At 45.4% G+C, this 19,669-nt stretch overlaps 1 protein-coding gene across 5 annotated transcripts in view; it reads right to left on the bottom strand.

The window, feature by feature from the left end:
• The window catches only part of DGKI (diacylglycerol kinase iota), a 233,878-nt gene extending 214,507 nt beyond the window's left edge, over positions 1 to 19,371 (bottom strand). For all 5 annotated transcript variants that reach the window (XM_037389986.1, XM_037389987.1, XM_037389988.1 and 2 more), the window contains exon 1: positions 19,001 to 19,371. In XM_037389986.1, the coding sequence (XP_037245883.1) occupies positions 19,001 to 19,191 (191 nt within the window). In that variant the 5' untranslated portion in view covers positions 19,192 to 19,371. The remainder of the gene's footprint in view (positions 1 to 19,000) is intronic.
• Positions 19,372 to 19,669: the final 298 nt, after the last annotated feature.

The raw sequence follows: 19,669 nt of genomic DNA, 5'->3' as shown, positions 1-19,669 counted from the left end.
CGTATTTCTGTATAGGGCTTTGAAAGCAACTTTATGAGTCCCCAGAATCTGACATTCTTCCCAGAAAACACTTCAGAGAGGCTTGTGCTCAGCACAGGGGCCAAGAGTAGGGCAGGGCCGCAGAGACCCAACCTCAGCTGCTGCCAGCACCCCAAGGCAGAGGGTGACCCCAACACAGCATCACAAGGATAACTGGCATACAGGTCACTGGACTGCAAGCCAGCACACTCTGGTAAGGATTCCCACACACTGTGGCAGTGGGTGCAAGAGCAGCTATGCTCAAACACTCAGCAGCAATAACCAGACAGTGCTATTCTCACCCTCCTTCAAAAGTCACAGCCAGGATCAACAATGTGGCAATAAGCAATACAGCTGGATGCCCAAAAAACATCAGGAGCCCTGTGTTTCCACTCCCACCTGGCCAGAAACACCTTGCTCTCCAGCTCATAAAAGAGGCAGCAAGAAGAGCGAGGAGGAGGGAGACAAGGAGTTAAGCAAACATCAGAAAAGCAAGAGATGAAAGCGCTGACACCCACACCAGAGCCCTCAGGCAGTTCTTGCCAGTGTGCCCAGCACTACCCACAGCTATTCACACTACTTTCTGTCCCCTGTTATATATTAATAATTCTTGTGGATGGCCCTTCTGCTAATACATTTCTGCCAGAGTGGTTCAGGTCAGAGCAGTAAACAGCAGCAAGAACAATCAAGCTTGAGCAGAGCCTGCCTGGCTCTGAGGGAACATGCAAGAGCACCTGAGAGGGCAAAGCAGCCACCACAGATATAACAATGCTGCAGAAAGCATTCAGCATTTTTCAGAACTTCGCTTTACAAACTGCATTCACTCAGCAGCATGGAAAAACTGTATGAAGTGACCATTTAATACAGTAGTACAGATCCCAACAGCTTGGGCACAAGAACCCTGTTTGCCTGATTTAGTTTGCTCCCTGTTAAGTAGCCCTCCCAGCCTTCATAGCACAAACAAAAGCTAAAGCATTAGAGATGAGCTATCCTGAAATAACCTAGCTGCAGGAATCCTGATTCTCCCGACACAACCAGTTCCAAAAAGATAAGCCATGAAAATGAGAAGCACTCTCACATAAGAATCAAGTTAAGTTGCTCCAAAATTCATTTATGTTATATATCACTACCATCACGTTTCCCCTATTTATTTATTTTGACCAGCTACAGTGGAATGATAACCAAATAGCACATAGCTTTCCATGCTTAAAAATACAACTAAAAGGATTCATGAAAGGAAGGAAAGTGTGGCTTCACACCTGGAAAAGTCCACGTGGGACAGGACATCTGTTGCTTGTTCTAGCATCTCTACATAAAGGAAATCTCATTTACACCACAGCATCCTGACAGATCCCAGAAGCTTAGAGCAATATCCTTTTGGATGCACAACTGTTCCTTCAGTGTGTATTTACTGACTTCCTTCTAGCCCATCATCCTTTATTCGGAGCTATATTTTTATGCACAAAAACAGTAGCTTTCAGAGGAGGCAAGAGTTATTAAAAAGTTCATCTGTTCCAGCTGCTTATTCCTCACTTAAACTCATCATTAATCCTCTTTTTATGACACCATAATTGTCCCTATGGCAACCAATTATGATGTCACAAACAAGATTAGAATTTTAGATAGGGGAACAGAATTAGCTTCTTTGTTATTTGTTTAGGTCCCTAGCGGTTGTCACGCGTGATCAAATCACTGGCCCGTGAGTTCGAGAGCTCTCTTTTCAATATCACACCAATACCTGGTATTTTAAGGGAAGGCAGCCTGAAACACAAGCAGCAGCATGCGTACAGTGAAGGATGGGAAGTTGTATTGCTCGGAGAGATTCCCTTTCCAGCCCCTACAGGTCATTCTCCTGCCCACTTAAGCAAGAAAGCATTGGCAATTCTGGTGACACTGTGGATACTCAGTAGTCAGACTTGCTACGAATGTGATTCATTGTCCTATAAAAGCCTAATCCTTCTTTGGATCCTACTAAATATTTCTCTTCAATGATTTGCTGCAGCAGTGAAGTCCCTATGAAATACACACAAAGCAATCATATACGGCAAATAAAGGAAAAGCCCCTGAGCTCACTTATTTCATCGTATTTTCTTCTACTCAAACTAAATAACCACAGTCTGTCATCTCTCTTCCTGCAGAATAATCAAACACATTTGAATGCCTAGAGTGATCGACATCACCCTTCTCTATTCTTCTTTTTTTTATCTCACCTGTACTTTTTCAAGCTCCCAACAAATCAAAGAAAGAAAAAGAGGAAAAAGATCAAAGAGGTCAAATATCAGCCACCCAGGTACCATTCAGCACATCATCAACAGTTGGAGGGATCACATACCCAAGGTGAAGATTATTTGCCCCCACTCCTCCCACCACAGGCTTGACTTGTGCCATTCTGATGAAGTGAATGAGTTAGGGTAGCAGCAAGAGTGCAGCTAAGAGCAAAGCTAATAGAAAATAAAAAAAAAAAAAAAAAAAGGAGGGCTGGCTCATGGAGTAACAGCAGGACCTGCACAGAAGCACCAGCCACCCCACCTCTAATACATGCTCCTTTCACCAGCCAGGTCTGGCTTTGAACCATTAGGGATCAATCCTCAGAGACCAGTGTAGTCATGGGCAATCTATGCATTTCACTTTCCAGGTAATTTATTATAGTACATGGAAAACATGACAAATGTGCCCAGAATCCATATAAAAAAAAAAAATGATGGAGAGGGCAAGAGATACACTTTCATGTCCTGCACTGGGACTGAATTGCAAAACAACTGCCTTGTAGCTGCCTACAGAGTTTCCTTTTAAAGATGCAGTTCACAGCAAGGAAAGTGGCAACATCTCTGTTTGGCTGTAGAGTTACTGCAGCCCTTTTTAAAACTGACATACTTGCCAGTATCCACTAAGAGAAGTCGCCTCCGCTTCAAACCAGATTTCTCTCTTGTCCAAAAAACCCAAACAAACAAAAAAAACCCCACAACCTAAAGAAACCTAAAAGCTTCCTCCTGAAAAAAAAAACCCAAAACACCACAAGCACCCCACCCCAGAAAACAAGTTCCCATGTTTTGCTTATTTTTTTTTTTTTTTTGGAAACATTTGTCAAACATTAACAAGCACATACATCTATTCATCCTCTTGTAGGAGAAGTTCACATAAAACATAATTTTAGCTTTGTAAGACTGCTTTCCACAGACTGCCTGCAGTCAATAGAGACTGTCTCTTCCAGAGGACCATTTGCCGGCAAAATGGTCCTCTGGAGAAGATCCTCTCACTTGCTAATGGCTGTTGAAGACATCAAGGGAAGGTAGCCTCCCCAGCCCGAAATGATCCTTCAAGAATAACCCTCCTCTCCTCATATTGATGTCTTCACACATAGCAGTACTTGCGACTTTTCCACAGCCAGTAAGAAGTGGCACCCACCATCAAGGCGTGCATGCAGGGACTGATTGATCACAGCAGAGCCATTAGAAGGAAATGCATTAGTCTTAATGGCAAGAACTGCACTCACATGGTCTCCTCCCAAGAAAGTTCTTAAATCCCATGAGAGTCAGATGTCGGGAACAACAAAAACAGCACAAAGCAGACACTGTTCTTTGACTGAGAAGTCAGCAATCCACTGCCCAGACATAATTTATTATAGCAAACACTGTCTTTCTGTTATACCTGTAATTTATATCCCTTTGGGGGCTGTAGTTACCAACACCCTTCAGCCTTGAACAGAAGATGGTCATCAACCCCTCATATGTAGCCATTAAAAATTTGCTGACTCTCCCTACTGCCCACATTGGGGGGGTGGGAGCTCCTCAGTCCCGAGAGGCAAATCTTGCAGAAATTTGACTTCTACAAAACTCTCGCCCTGTTGACCCGAGAACACTATGCTGCAAACCCAGCAGAGCACAGTGGGAGACACCACCGTCCAGCCAAGATCCACCACTTTGGTACTCCTCCCTGAGGGGGGCTAAATACTGATTTGAGTGCTCCATGCTTGGAAAGGAGCAGGCTAAAGAGCAGATCAGCACTTCCTGAGGTCAGAAACCTTTTCAGCCCTGACATCAGAGAACATTTCCATTCCCTGTGTAAGACAAGCATTGGTGTCCAATATGCGACTGCTTGGGTTTTGATTAACCAAGTACATGCTGCCAACAGCTGCAGAGGCAGACTCCCAAGCACAGAATATTCTCAGAAAAAGAAGGCAAGGAAAAAGACCCACCACCATTAACCATATATCTAAAGTACATTCTGCTTCCAGACATCCCTGGAGAATGACCATCCACACTTTTATAGATAAACGTGGAGAACATCCACTACCTAGTATTACCCTGATAATATATTTATTTTAATCATTATATCAAGCAACTCCTGCTAGCAGAGGACAAATCACCATCCACGATCAGTCAGTCTCTGGTCCTTCAGAAGAGACTTAAGTATCATAGGGCTGATTAACACTAAATGTGGTTATTTCAACACATTTCTGTCACAGAAAATTAATCATGACCAAGATAGTTTCACAGATGCTACCAAATAACATTTTTGGCTTGCCAGAACTCAGCATTTCCATTCTTTGGGAAATTTTCATATTTCAAGGTAAAACAAAGTACATTTTCTCTTCTGAATCAGAGTGAAAAAGAGAACTTGGCCTGAAGAAATTCTGAGGAATAATATCAACTATTTTATACTCCAGTTAAGGTGAATAAACAAATGTCTAACTTGTCTATCTTTTGAAAACAAAATCAACGTCTTCCCCAGAAGATTTTAGTCAGAAAATATGTCAAAATTCTAAAATAAACAACAAAACAAAAAACAAACTTTCCACTGAAAATTTTTCATCCACCCTTCTCCACTTATAGAAGACTGGAATTACAAGCAAACACATATTTTGTGGTACCTTTCACAAGTACTGCCTCATGCCCAATTTTCTCTTCATTTAGAATGAGTGAAAGGTCATTTACTTTAAGGAACGGTCCCATGTTTTCCCATCGCTGCTACATTTGAGGAGACCCTTCACCAAAGGACTTCACAGCCTTCCGCGCGTGCCGGCCCGCGCGTGCCCGCAGGGCGGCCTCGCCAGGCGCGCGCCCTCCATGCCCACCTGCCAGGCCCTGCCACACACTATTGTGCCTGCCACGGCCTAGCGCTAAGAATTCTCACTGATTTGCCTTTATCCTCCTATTACTTGTGTTTTCATGCGCCGTAGAAGCTGCTTTGTCTGCCTGTGTAGTAAATTTGCCTCATTGTCTTAACAGCCTTGCCGCAAGAAGCTGTTCGGATTGATTCACAATAGGGCCAACGTTTCCACCAAGCAAACACGGCTCTCTGTACCTGACAAATTGTGACACTGTTTGCAGAGCAACTGAAAATCAAAGTCTCTCCTGCTGGATGTTCGGGCAGAGGCAGCTGGGGAAGGGGGTGACCACACAGGGAGCAGGGGCCACCAAGCCGGTGCGGCTGGGCCGCAGCAAGGCTGGGAGAGCTCCGCGTTCCCCAGGGGGAGCGGGCAGGAGAGCCGACTTGCCAGGAAACAGCCTTTTGAGACAGCAGGCTGCTTCTCCTGCAGGAGGGGAAATCACATCTTTCTTTTTCAGCCCCTGGATTGAACTGGGGAAAGAACTACAATTTTTCCATCCCAGCTTGTTTCCTCCTCCCTTTCTTTCTCTCTGGTTCACATTCCTAATGGCTTCTTTCAAGCTTGGCAAAATTACTGTTACAAAGCATAACCCAGTGCACCCCACGCACGGCTTCCACACTCCCTGTGCTCATCTCAACTTGTAATTGCCAGTGACCCACTGGAAATGCCCATCTTCAGTCAGCCAAATGGTCCAAAAGTCTGACTGGAGCTGAAATGATCAGAACTTCTTCTTATGACCTACAGCTCCAAACACAAGCAGATGAGAGAAGCCGACAGACACTGGAGCTCCCAGACCCCACTGCAGGCCCACATCCTCCAGGAGACAGTCAGCTGCAGCATTCATTTCAGAAGATGCACAGCTGAAAAGATAGTAAAATAAGGTCACTGATGGTAGAAAGGTGAGGCCATCTGGTATCTTGGCACTTCACATGTGAAAGAGAATGATCTCCAACTTTCAGGATGCAAAAGACACAAGTAATCTCAGGATAACAACCAAAGACTGAAAAAAAAGTTAATTACCTTCTTTTTCTACTAAGTCAGGAAAGAGGCACAACCAGCGTGTGATGAAAGCTGCCGCTGCAACTCTCCCTGAGCAAGCAACAGCCCTCAGCGATCAGGAACTGAGAAGGAATGAACCCAGCACTTTCACAGCCACAGTTCAGCTCCCCTCTTCCTTCCATCTCCCTCCCAAAATCAGCCATCATACCTGCTGTTGCCTCAGAGAGACAGCAGGAGCTAGGAAAAGAGATGAGCCCCCACGCCAGGGTTCAGCAGCTGTGGCTTTACTCTTCTTCTGGGATGCACTTTGCATGTCTGTTTTACTGGAATTTTGTACAAGACTGGGTACTAACAAACACCAAACTCAAAGTCTCTCTTCCAAAAAAAGGAAACTGGAAATGTAAGCAGCTGTTGTATGGACAGGTTGAGGTTATTTTCACAGTCCAGTCAGATGGCTGGGTGACATTTGGTTGCTTTCCTTTCAGCACCAAGGAGGTGGGGTAAAGAGAGAAGACTGTACTGTGCAATCCAGGGATTAGGAAGGAAAAACCATATTGCCCACCCAAGTGATTAAAGGAGGCTTTTCTTTTAAATTCCCTGTTATCTGGTCTCTCACATTTTCACAAGATGCAAGGTGAAAATTGGGAAGAATGCTTTACTTGATCTCGAATAGGTGACTCCATATGAGGAAATACAAAATATTTCTGTGTCATACTGAAGATCTCTTCCAGTTACAGCCAGAGATAGCTTAGCTTTGAGTCTTTCATAAAATAAAAATAAAAAGGAGCAAAATTCACTACACACACACACACACACAAAAAAAAGATCATCACATATGATGTTTTCCTGAAACACATTCATTAATAGGAGAGCTCACACACAAGCTCTCTGGGTCCATCCTGCCCTGGAGAGCATTTCTCAGAGCGCTCCTGGCATGAGACCACCCACAGGCTTGAGTGAACATACATAATGCTTGGCTTATGTTGTTGATGGTCATCACATCCACAAGGTGGATCTGGACATAAACTTGCTGTGGTCTGGGAGAGCCCAGGCTATTCCCAGAGGGAAAGATATGCAGTATCCTCTCTGGAAAGCAGAAAAGCTGTGCTCCAGCCAGCCCTCCCTGTATAGAGCACCAAAGCTCAACAAGCTTGGCTCCAGGCCATGCTCAACAGCCACCCCTGCTAAAGGTTATGTTTTTTTCTCCCTCTCAAAAAGATGAAAGTTTGATGGGTAAAGAGGAATGTTTTGGGAAAGAACTGCCACCCCTGGGTCACTTGTCTGAAGACAGTCAGGTTAGCAGTTTCTAAACACCACACATAAAATTTGTGAGGGGGCCTTTTAACTGCTGTATTGCTCTCAGTCCAGCTCGCAACTGCCCCAGCATCACAGCCAACATTAGTCATCCCTCCCACTATCTGCTGAAAGATGAGAAACAAAGAGCTGACAAGACAGAGACCAAATAACCCAGTACTCCGTAATTCTGCTGTTCGCTCTGGATCGTAGAACATTTATCAAATGATGATATGGCCCACATCAGACTCAAGGAAATGAAAAACATTGTTTTGCTGCTTGCTGCCCAGGCTGAATCAAGATTCACGATACCAAAAGAGAGTCCACACAATCATCACAACACTACCCTGTATCCAAGCCACTGTCAGTCTACTCCAGCACTTTGTCATACGCCAGCAGGGCTTGTTGAGCATCTTTCAGCACTCATTCAACACCTGAAAAAGCTGGAAAAAATAGTAACTGAAAAGCTGGAGAAGACAACTGGCGCCTCCTCCTTTTTGCCATAGGTTTGCATTACATTGAAAGGGAGAAGTCCAAAAACAGTCTCCGTCTTTACCTCCAATTGTATAAAAGATGTACATAACCACTTTGCAGCCTCTGCAACAGTCTACCACCACAGGGCTCGAAAACTTCCAGTACTGCAAATCTAAAGGGGAATTTGAAGCAGTTTATTGTGCGCATCTTAATAGTAAGGAATCGGAGACGCAGCACTGGGCTATAAAGCTCACGCTAGCCTTGGAGGCAGAAAAAACCCAACACTGTTGGAACAAGCTTAGTAACTTAAATCTAACCTTGTAGAATGTGAAGCCCAGCATTTAAGTACTTGTGTGTTCTTCGTTCATTGTACCCTGCACTGCACAGCCCCAGGTATGTAAACCCACACAGAGCACCAGTGTCTTGGCAGGGAGGTCAGGTGACAAAGGCAAATTACAGAACGAAAAGTGAGAGAGTGCAGATCAAAAATAAAGAAATCCAGAAACTCTATCACAGTAAAAACTGGCCAGGGACAAAACAAAAACTACCTGCTCCAAAGCCAAAATATACCGTCCTGCAAGAGAAGTGACAGTTGCAACTGCTGGCTACCTGCAGAGACTAAAATGAAAAATAAAGAATAGCTTCAATTCTTCCCACTAATAAAAGGCCACCCACAACCAAACATGACAGCTGCATCAGTATTGCTGCTAATTCCTTCTTCAATGTCATCTGAAATCAGGCTAAAACCTGGAGGTAACTATAGTCCCAGCAGGAAAGGATCCTATGAGTCAAGCAGCTGGCAAGACACTGGTACTGGATATCCCTGAAGGCAACAGCATCAAAGGCACCTTTATTTTGTTTCCTATCTACACAGGTTTTAAACATGTACATTCTCTCAGTGTCTCAACTTACAACAAATCTCAAAATTCATAATGAAACTTTATTTACATCTTTGGCATTTCACTCACTTTTACAGGAGAGTCCATTGCCCTCTAGGGCATCATTTTGAAACCATAAATCAGGCTAACATCAGCAATTAATAACCAACGACCTGGCCTAAGATGTGCCTACACATGGCATTTCATCGCCTTCAGAGAACCTACAGGATGCAGTGCTCAAGTTGGAATGAAACTCAGTGTGTTTTCACAACAAAAGGATACACTCCTGGGATCATTCACTAATTGGATAAAAGCATAAGAACTACCCCGTTACTATCCCTAGAGGAAACTCATTAGCAACCTAATGAAATAAAGTGATGACAGGAAGGTATTTTCTCATAATCTTTTGATGCTAACAGGCTTCAAAGCCATTTTGCTTCCTCACCCTCTCCTGTGGTGCCCAGAAACCCCATGGCACCTCTCAGAGCATCACAGGCAGTCCCCTCTCTTGCATATTACACAGCATCGGGGAACAGTTTCCAAGCACAGAAGGATTCTAGGATGTTCAACTCATCAGCTTTGATGAATCTGTGCACTTGAAGTTAATCCCTGCCCCACTTGGAAAATGTTCCCCTGTGGGTCAAGTTTCCTATTAAGTCATAAAATTTAGAAGAAATATAATCTAGCTATTAGGGGCTTTGCTGTTTGTTTTTGTGAAAAGCCAAACTCTGGAACCTTTGAAAAATGAGAAGTACTGAAACAAATTTTACAATTGTCGAAGTATTTTGAAGTTCATGAAAATACAAATATTGAAGAATGTACTATACAAGCATTGTGCACCTTTATAATTATGTCTATATTAAATATCAACATTTCTTTTTCTCCTCCTGTGAGGTGTCAGGTCATGCCCCCAAGCACTCATGTATCATGTAGCCCTAATCGGACACACTTTAGATGTACATATTAAACACACATGCCTTAGTAACAGTGAGGGAGAAGCAGGTAATTTTGAGTCCATCTGAAGAGGATAATATAAAGCAAGACAAGTTATTCGCCAACCACATTCCCACCATCCACACCTACACCTTTCACCATGAAAGGCCTTCCTCCAAGTCTCTGGATATTTAAAAAGAGCCCACGTATCTCCACCAAGCTCTTAGATACAGCCAGCCAAAGCCATTGATATTATTTATCTCTTAAATGCATCTATAGCCTAGCTGAGGCTATAGGACAGGCAACAGCACCGCTCCCCAATGCCAATAACTAAACTCACTGCTGATGGCATATAGATCTTATTGGCAGCCTTAGAGAATAGCATCCTATACGTTCTCTTAACTCATTGTTTAGCCACAAAGGTACACAGGAGAAGCAACGATGCATTAACTTAGTATGCCTCAAACCTAAGTACGATTAGACACCTCCGTTCTCTCTGACTACACGGCCATTTGTCTATGACAATGGGGATTAGCGTTAGGCAGTCTGCAGGGCCAGTGAGCTGGAAAACTTTCTAGGCAGAATTTGAAGCCATAACCCCTTAAAAAAGGGTGGATGGACTGGATGATAAAACAGCAGTTTTCCATCACGAACTGTAAATTTTGAAGTTAACTAAGCTTTAACAGCTGTTTGAAATGGAAGGGGATTCTGGCAGTGCCATTCAGAGCTGCATTTGAAGGGAAATGCAGGACTGAAAGGTTCAGGACATCATTACTAAGCCTTTTTCTAGCATAAGCATTGCAAACCACCAAGGTTTCTCAATGCTGCATAGAAAGTATTGGGGAAATACCAGGCTCAATCCCAGAGTACAGACAAGCTCTGTCCTGCACCAGATTACTTTCTCAAGAGTGCAGAGGTTAGTGCCCATTCATTCCTCAGAACCAGCTAATAAATCTTTCCCTTCCCCACCTTTATGGTGAGCCATTTCAGTAAGTTAGTTGGAGGTGCAAAGACATTCAGAAGAACCACTTAGAAGAACCACCCTGTGGCAGCCTCAGACTAGCAAAGCTCTTTAAAAATGAACCCTCCCATCTGCTCAATGCACAAATAATTCAGAGGCAAAACCTGCATATATTGTACTCTAAACAAGATCAAATTGTAATATTCATGCACAGCTGTTTCTGCCTCCCCCCCTCAGCTTTCAGGTTTTCTCTGCGAGTTGCAGTTTCGATTCTTTTCCGTTCTCCTCTCCTGCTAGCCTGGACCAGAGGCCCTGCAGCTAAAGCTAGGGTTGAGGCTCTGTCCCCACTTTGTCACACAGACTCCATCTGCCACCTTAAATAAGTCACTTCATCTTCTTTTGTTTCTGTTTCTCAAAGAATCAGGTCCTACACCAGCTGCAGTAGGTAGGTATCATCACTTACGGATTACAGCCTTACAGGTGTGAAAAGCTAAGAGGATTGGGCAAGTATTAGACTAAGGTAAGGCTCTGACCAGCACACCAAATTTTCGGTCTTAACAACCAACCAGTCTCTTCCTTGACTCTGCATGGTCTCCTACTCCATTTGTGGATCTCCTCTGCAAACCAAGATAGGGGGCTGTGATCTTCTGTGACCAAAAAAATTCTAGTGAAAATTAAGGTGAAAACCCCCACTTTTCCTTCCTAACCAGCCACCCAAAGCCCAGCGTTACCCTCAGAGTGATTCAGGCCCAGCCTGGACAGTCTGTGCCAGCCCATGGCACATGGCAGCCAGCACATTAAACGGCGATGTTGGTGTGAGGGCTGCACACACCTTAATCTTCACCAAGGAAATCCTCCCTAAGCGAATTTATAGGCAAAAGACAAGATTCCAAAGAAGCAAAAAAGCCTTTTTGAGCTGGATGTGATGCTATTGACTTCCCTGCTGGCAGCATCAAGTGGGTTGCATGTGTATCAGCGACAGCTTTACCAGCATCTCATCACTCCGAGAGACAGGGTTACAGGAGAATTCAGGAGCTGACACAACGTGGGCACCAGGGAAGCAGTTATACCCACAGGCTAGCACGTCCACACCAAGAGAAGCCGGAAAAGACAAATAACAAGCGCAATACAGACAGAAATGAGAAGTGAAACCAAAGAGACCTGGTGGCTCTAGATGGGCCTGCCAACCTTGAGCTCAGCACCTTCCATCAGACCCAATGCCTTCACCATGAGTAAACATTAATGGGTTTATATGCCTATATATAAAATATAGATATACCTCAGAAAAAACAGACAGTTAAATAAAGGGAGAAAAAGCACACACCATGCATTGGTATTAGCAACATAATGACATCCCTTCATCTTATATTCCTGAGCATTCATACAGAGCATGCACTGAGGCTCCTGAACACGCAACCCACCCTAGCACACTTTCCTCAGCCCACACAAGGTCCAGAAACTTAGTAGAAAGCACAGATGATTCTCCTATGCAGCTGCAACCTGCAAAACACACAGCAGAGTCTGTCATGTCCATGTCCTATCATATACCTACCTTCCCCCTGAAGTTAATCACAGTGACATCACCTTACCCATACACAGCCATCACATACCCAGCACAGACCCACATGGAGGCTCCTGCAGACTCTGTATACAAATACACATGGTCTTCTCTTAATGTTCTCTTACACATTTTTTTGTATACATCCAGTCCCACACAGCTTTTCTCTGTTAACAGTGACAAATGGTCAAATCATTCAAAAAACCACAAGAGAGGGAAAACCCCCAATATCGGAACATGCAGGTGAACAGTACAGTAGAGTTAATGCTTCACTCCCACATACAAAGAGTTTAAAAAACCCAAAACTTCATAGAGTAAGACACAAAAAGGATCTTCAACTTTCCACATTGATTCTTTTCCAAGACAAAGCTCCTCATCACCACCTCTGTAACTGGAAGAGGTTTCCATAAAGTTGCAAGCCGCCCATACCTGATTATTTTCTATTCTTCTTTTCCTCTTTTCCTTAATATCTGGGAAATCCTTTGGCTGACTGTTGGTATCTGATGCCCAGGTTGTGATGGATTTACCAATAAAGCAGCAGGAAGAGCACAGAAGACTGTTGTACATACACATCACCTTCCCAACATCTTAGCCAAGCTGCCAAATTACAAAAAGAACCCCCAAAAAAACTAAAAAACAAAACAAAACCCCACACACTAAAAAAACCCCAACCCATCAAAAGCCTGGTGAGGCTTGAAGCGATTTGCTTCATCAGCCCCATGACTGACCTGGGCAAGAAGACACAACTACCTGATCATTTATTCCGAAGGACTAGCCAGAACAAAAGTGGTTTTCCACCCTGTCAAAGTTATGCAGCATCTGATTCAGCTTGCCTTTTTTTTTTTTTTGTCCCCCATACACAATAATATTTTCTACCTGCAACAGTCCCAGGGCAATCTAAGTCTACAGGTCTATGCCTGTGCTACAGAACAGCTTTATTATGTGCCTATAGAGGCTCCCCCTTTCAAATGACTGATGCGTTTATCTCCTCCTGAGGTTGCACGTAATTCCATTGCAGCTCACATGTAGCTTTACCCAGAGTTATCATTCACATGTCTTTTGTGAAGTGCTGCTAACCTCAGGTACAGAAGGCAGAACGTAAGACATGCTCAAAATTCAAAGACTGTCCTTTTGCTCACTGTGACATAAAGACATCGATGCCCGGACTTGCAGCCACATTTGAAGTCAGGAGGGAACTTTAAACATCAGCCTGGTTTTCCTATGGTATTATTCTTCTCTCTGAACTGTCCTAGCCTTTTTCTGCATTTTGCTCCAACGCAGAACTTCCACCTCAAAGCTTTATAAATGGAAGAGTGTGAAGGCTCCTTCATGTACCAAAAACGTCCAGTGATATGCTTTGGGAGAAAACAAAATGGTGATGGATGTTTTGGGTGACAAAGTAAATTGAGTCACTGTTATGCGAGTGGGTGGTAACAAATCTGTACAGTACGTACCCGAAACTCTTACGACAGTTATAAGCAGATCATATGAGATTAGGCCAGAGTGCTAGAATTATTTTCTTGACATTTGGTAGAAGATAAAAATTCATCCATCATTTTCATGCAGACCAACCTCACTCTTATAGAAATAGGATATGTTGAGATTCAAGGAAACAAGTAAAAGAAATCAACACAATCAAAAGATCAAGGGGTTGCGTTGGGTGTTTTCGGTTTTACAAATGTCATTCAGCTTTTATTATTTATAATGCTTCACAGTACACTAGTAAATGCTGTCATATTTCATAAAATAATTAAGTCTTAGTAATGGGAGACACTTCTAGCTTCCTGTCTCTATTTAATATTTACTGAGAAATGATGTGAGTTTTATGATCATTACCATGTCTGTAAATAAATGAAGCAAAAATGAGGATGTTTCCTATCTTTAAATTTCTATTTTGGTCTAAAGCCCCATCTGTAGTCCCAGGTACTTATATGCTCATCAACAGTGACGAGGCTTGTGTAATCAGGGATTTTGCAGGATTTCTCTGCCACAGCTTTTTCTCCTTCAAATGCAGTAACAAAACCCACTCCGACAACACCTCCAGCTACTTTCTGCCACAACAGACAAGCAGCTACTGCTGATGGTGTGGGTGGGGAGGCCAGCTTGGCTACAGATTCATTTTGCAGAGAGAAACATCAGCCAAGGAAAGTGAAACCACCTATTTTAGAAAGCGACATTTCTGAGTGGAACTGGATGGTCAACAGACACGGTGAGTTAAGAAAACCAGTGCTTCCATTGCTAAAAGTGAAATGCATAGTTTCTTGCTCAGGCAAGCCACCCTCGCCACAGACAAAGCATGACAACCGAGCTGCCAACCTGCTGCCTATTAGCAACACAGGACTTTGAGATGATTCATTATGGCCCTGCTTTTGGATATCCCCAAGCCATGTACAAGCAAGAATCCTAAAGCCTGCCACCCACTGCTTTCGTCAGAATTTCTCCCTTTGGTCAAAATTAAATTACGTTTCTCTAGATAAACTACCCCCTAGTGACAGGTGTTTGCCAAACATCACGAGCTCTCAAAAAATGGCCATTAAACTTATTTCGGTTTGTTTCCAACATCACTGATCAAGATTCCCTGGATTTCTAAATAATAATTAATAAGAAATTAAAATCCATTTGCATTATTGATGGTTTCTGTTGGCTTGCTTTGTGGGTTGTGTTGGTTGGTTTGGTTTCTTGGGTTTGTTTGATTTGGGCGGGGGGGGTGTCTTGGTTTTGGGTGTGGCTTTTTTACCTTTTACTATTTCTCTAAGCTTAAAAAAAATTAATGACAAGACTGCATTTCAGATAAGTTTTGAGAGCTGCAAAGAACTGCAGGAAATCTGCCAGATATAGCTTTATTTCCATGGTCTTCTCCAGCCATAGCTTTGTATTGTGGAAATATCCTTATTGAGCATCTCCTTGGTATAATCTGAATTTCTCTTTATTTCAAGAATTACTTTGGGAAAGCTACTTCAATCTCTATTTTAGCTAAAAGAGACCATGAGGTTCCTCACAGAAATCTGCATTGACAAAATAATAAAAATTGAATGGAAAGAAAAATTCACCAACTATCTTAGTGTCACAATGTCTTGTAAATATTCTACTGGGTCTAGAAATGTAGGGGGTAAACACGACTCCAAGAACCAATCTATAGAGAGCATTTCTCTCTGGCAGGGGTACATTTTTTATTCACTTTTTTCGATTTGCCTATTTCTTCACAGTGCGGTAGGAAACTGAACTTTTGGTTCTATCAGTTTATGAAAAACAAAAATTGATTTTGTGAGCCCGTAGTTCAGATTTTAAGCAGAAAACACAAAACAGTTTTAAAACACTTAATTCCATATTTGTAGGGTAAAAAGTTAGCCCTAAAAATTACTGCTTAGCGTTTGGCATTCTGATGTTAGCATCCCACTATCAAGTCGGTTGGCCTCATTGAAGTGCACGAGGCTGAACAGGGAGACCATTGCTCCGCACTTCCATTCGGTCTGCACAGGGATCAGCCCTGCAAGATGCCCCTCATCAAGGGATTGACACTTCTGACTGCAGCCCACCCCTTCCCTCCCTCCCTTCGCCCCCAGCAGTACCCACCAGCTGAGCACCAGCAGCAGCACCCCCCTATTATATCAGGCAGGGCAGACGCCCCATCTGCAAATTAAGATCCACTTAAGGGATGTGTGCTGGCAGCACATACACACACACAAACAGACACACTTTAAAGCCATTAGCTCACGCACAAGCACAGATAAGTGGCATATCCCCACTGTGTATGTATACATAATTACAGCATATTACTAGAAAGAAAACAGCAAACATCTACTTTTAACCGAATGATGAGCTTTTGGTGCAGATGACAAGCTTGGTGAATGTCAGGTGCAAGGTGGGCAAGGCTGGGAACATGGCAAGGTCAAGGGGGATTTCAAGCTCCCTGTGAGGCACACCTGTGTTACTCAAAGACAGTTTTTCCTCCTGATGGTTCAATATGGGGGACAAATGTGCCTTTATTAGTAGTTACCACACAGAAACATGACACATGTAATACAGCAGTTTCTGCATTTTAAACCACTGACCACATTAGTACAAAACATTTATTGCTGAACTACATTACGCATGGGTTTGGTACAATCCTAAAGAAACTAAGAAGTGATTTTTATGCCACAATCATCTCATTAGCTAAACAGATCTGCATTACAACAAAAGAAGTTTCTGTTTAGCAACAACAACAAAAAACAAGGGGGGGATGTGTGCAGAGAAGATAATACTTTAAGCCAGACTCAGGTAAACCACGAGTGATCAACATAAAATCTGTATAGGAAATATTTTTCTTCTTCCTTTTTTCCCCTTCTCACAATACCTTTACCTCCCTTTCAGCCACCCATTTCATTCCTTCAGTTACCACCAACAGATTTTGTACATGCATTTTCATGAATCTTTATTATTTCAAGCAAGTTCCAATTGTTTTTCTTCTGCACATATAACATACACCCATATACCTGTTATTTAATGTAATGCACCTGCACAGAGAACCCTAAATGAGCTGTTTGAAAGTTTGTATGAAGCCTTGAATAATTTCTATTGTACCAGTGAATAAGGCAGTCCAAGTGCCAACATAAACAGATCTTCCTGTACATAATACAGTCATTTACAAATATATTTCAACACCATAATTTACTGAAAGAAATGGTACCAATACAAGGAGCCTGGAGAACACAGGGTGTGGAAAGCTCAATGGAGGTCCTTTGTAGAAGTTTTCTACTCTTATATCTACTCAGGTTGTTTTCATTATGGATAAATGAGAGAGTGCACATTATTTGTAAGAAACCAGCTCCAAAAGAAAAGGTGTGGAAATTTAAGGATGCAAAGAAAATGCACTTTCTCACATACATCCTAAGTCAAGCAGAATAAATAATATGCACCAGGAGATGCTTAGGAAAAAGCTTCTGTATTTGTTAGGGACTTGTTGTACACTTGCCTAGATAAAGGAGAGGAGATGGAGGAGGAAGAAGAGAAAAAAAACATGTGTTCCCTCTTACAAACATTTCTTATGAAACCCTTACAAATCTTGACAATGCAGAAAACTTTAAGAATACTCATGTCTTCAACACACTTCTAGATGATCTAGAGAACAGGACATTACAAACAGATTTTAATATCTCCGCCCACCCCCCCCTCCAAAAAAAAAAAGGGGGGGGGGGTGTTGCAAAAATTAACTGAATAAAAAAGAAAACGTAGAGCCAGAATAGAGCACCTCCAAGATGTATTGCAAACCCCATGCCTTCGGTACCAAGAGCAGACACATTAACAAACCTGTCTCATTAGCAGCTACTTCAACAGCCCACCTACAGAATCTGCCTTTACCTGCAATGGACAACTTGCCCTTAAGTGGCATGTGCCAGGAACACTGTCAGGGGAGAGATGCAACAGTACTGAGAGATGACTGATGTCATGTTATTTAGGTGTCCCCTCAGTTTTCCTTTTCACATCCCTCACCTTATCGAGTCTAGGATGAATCACCCCAAACTCCACACTCACCAGTGAGACCATCAACCCTCATGGGGAAGTCTCTCTGCATACATGAAGTATTAGATAAAAGTTGAGTTACGAAGAGTGTTTAGTTACTTCATTTTTAAGCTCTACCACATGCAGAGACTCAAACCATTACTAAGCTATCTGGGGTGCAAACTGACAGCACTTAAGAAGTAGCTCCATATTAGGGGAGATTCTTCAGCTAATTGACCTAGAGCTAGAGACACTCTTTCCTTGCAGAGACAAACCAAGTAGCAGTTCCACATTTTTTGCCCTCCCAGTTAAGAGGGCTCATTTCTAAGCGCAGTACGATACTAGTTACCGACAGTGTGCTGCCGCCACTGGGGCTTTGCAGCCAGAATTAGGTAAAACTCGAGAACTTTTTGGCATGAAGCTTCTCAGACAGCAACCAATTTCAGCCGCTGCTAACCATTAGACCCTAGGTGGTAACAGGAAAGCTGACAAATCCCACCAGCAGCCCCTCCATACAGGTGCACTGACCAAAGAAACAAACCCATTTACTTGGCATCAGCGATACACTGGAGACATTCACAGCCATAAACCCCCAAGACCCGGTTATGACAGTAACACACTGCTCCGGCGACAGCCCGTCCCGTGGCACCCCTGCGCCTGCCCTCCCCCGGGCGCAGCAGCCCACCGATGCTGTCACCCGCGGGGGCTTGCGCAGGGGCTGCCGGCACGAGTGGGCAGCCGGCAGGGAGGGGGAGCCCTGCACTCCCCGAGACCTCCCACGGAGAAGCCCCTCTCGGGATCCGCAACACCACCAAAAAGGTGTTTCCGAAACCTCATGCGAGCGTTTAGAGGCACCGGGAACAGGGGCAGGCGGTGTTTTTGTTGAAAAGGCCGGAGCCGCTCCCCCGGCAGCCGGGCAGGGTCCCCGACTCTCCCTCCGAGTAACTCCGAAGTTCCGCCGCGCACACCGCCCCCTCCCCATCGCCCCCGGCGCCGCCGCACCGAGCAGCTCCGCAGACCTGACGGCAGCGGCGGGGCTGGGAGCAGGTCGCGACTTCACGGCACGCCGATCGGGGCGGGGGGCTCTTTCACGCTTCGGATAAAGAAAAAGCCCCCTCGGGCGCCAGGGTGCTGCCCCCACGCCGCTGCCCGGCCGCACCGCCGCCGGCCCCCGCCGGCCGCCTCCCCACCCGCGGGCGCCCCGTGCCCGAGCGGTGTCCCCGAGAGGGACACGGCGGGCGCCCCGTGCCCGAGAGGGACACCGCGGGCGCCCAGCCCGCTCGCCCGGCACCCACCTGTAGGACACCTGCTTCCTGAAGGTGAGGCTCCGCAGCTTCTCCTCCAGCGACTCCTCCGCCGCCGGCAGCCCCGGCTCCTCCGGGGCCCCGGCGGCACCCACCGCCTCCCCACCACCCTCGGCCCCCCGGCAGCCACCGCCACCCGCCGCCCCCGTCTCCTCCCCGCCGGCTGCGGCGGGGGGGTTCATTGCGACGGGGCAGCGGGGCCGAGAAGGAGGAGGGGGCAGGCGGGGGGTGGCCGGCGGCTGCAGGCGCTGGGGGGCGGCGGTGGCCGGGGGGCCGCTGCTCCCGGGGCCGGGGGGCGCGCTGCGAGCCGCGGCGGCTGCAAATGGCAGCGCGGCCGCGCAGCATCCATCGGCGGCCGCACTGCAGCGGGGCATTGTGGGAAACTCCCGGCCGCCCCCGCCCCCCGCCACGCCCCGCAGCCCGCCCGCCAATCGCCTCGCCGCACCCGCCGCCACGCCCCCCGCCGCCACGCCCTGCCGCGCCACGCCCCCGCCCACGCGTCGCGGGGACGGTCGGGCCGCCGGGGGCTGGGAAGGCGGCGGGGGCGGCCCGGCCCGCAGGGACCAGCGGCTGCCCCGAGCGGCGCGTTGGAAGCGCCTCCGAGAGCGAGCCCCGGCGCGTCCCCGCTGCCCCTGCGGGTTTACCTGTCAGTCGCTTCTG

Source organism: Falco rusticolus, chromosome 5, assembly GCF_015220075.1.
Source record: "Falco rusticolus isolate bFalRus1 chromosome 5, bFalRus1.pri, whole genome shotgun sequence".
Lineage (NCBI taxonomy): Eukaryota > Metazoa > Chordata > Aves > Falconiformes > Falconidae > Falco > Falco rusticolus.
The sequence above is the reverse complement of the archived record's forward strand: the minus strand, read 5'-3'. Positions and strand labels throughout refer to the sequence as shown.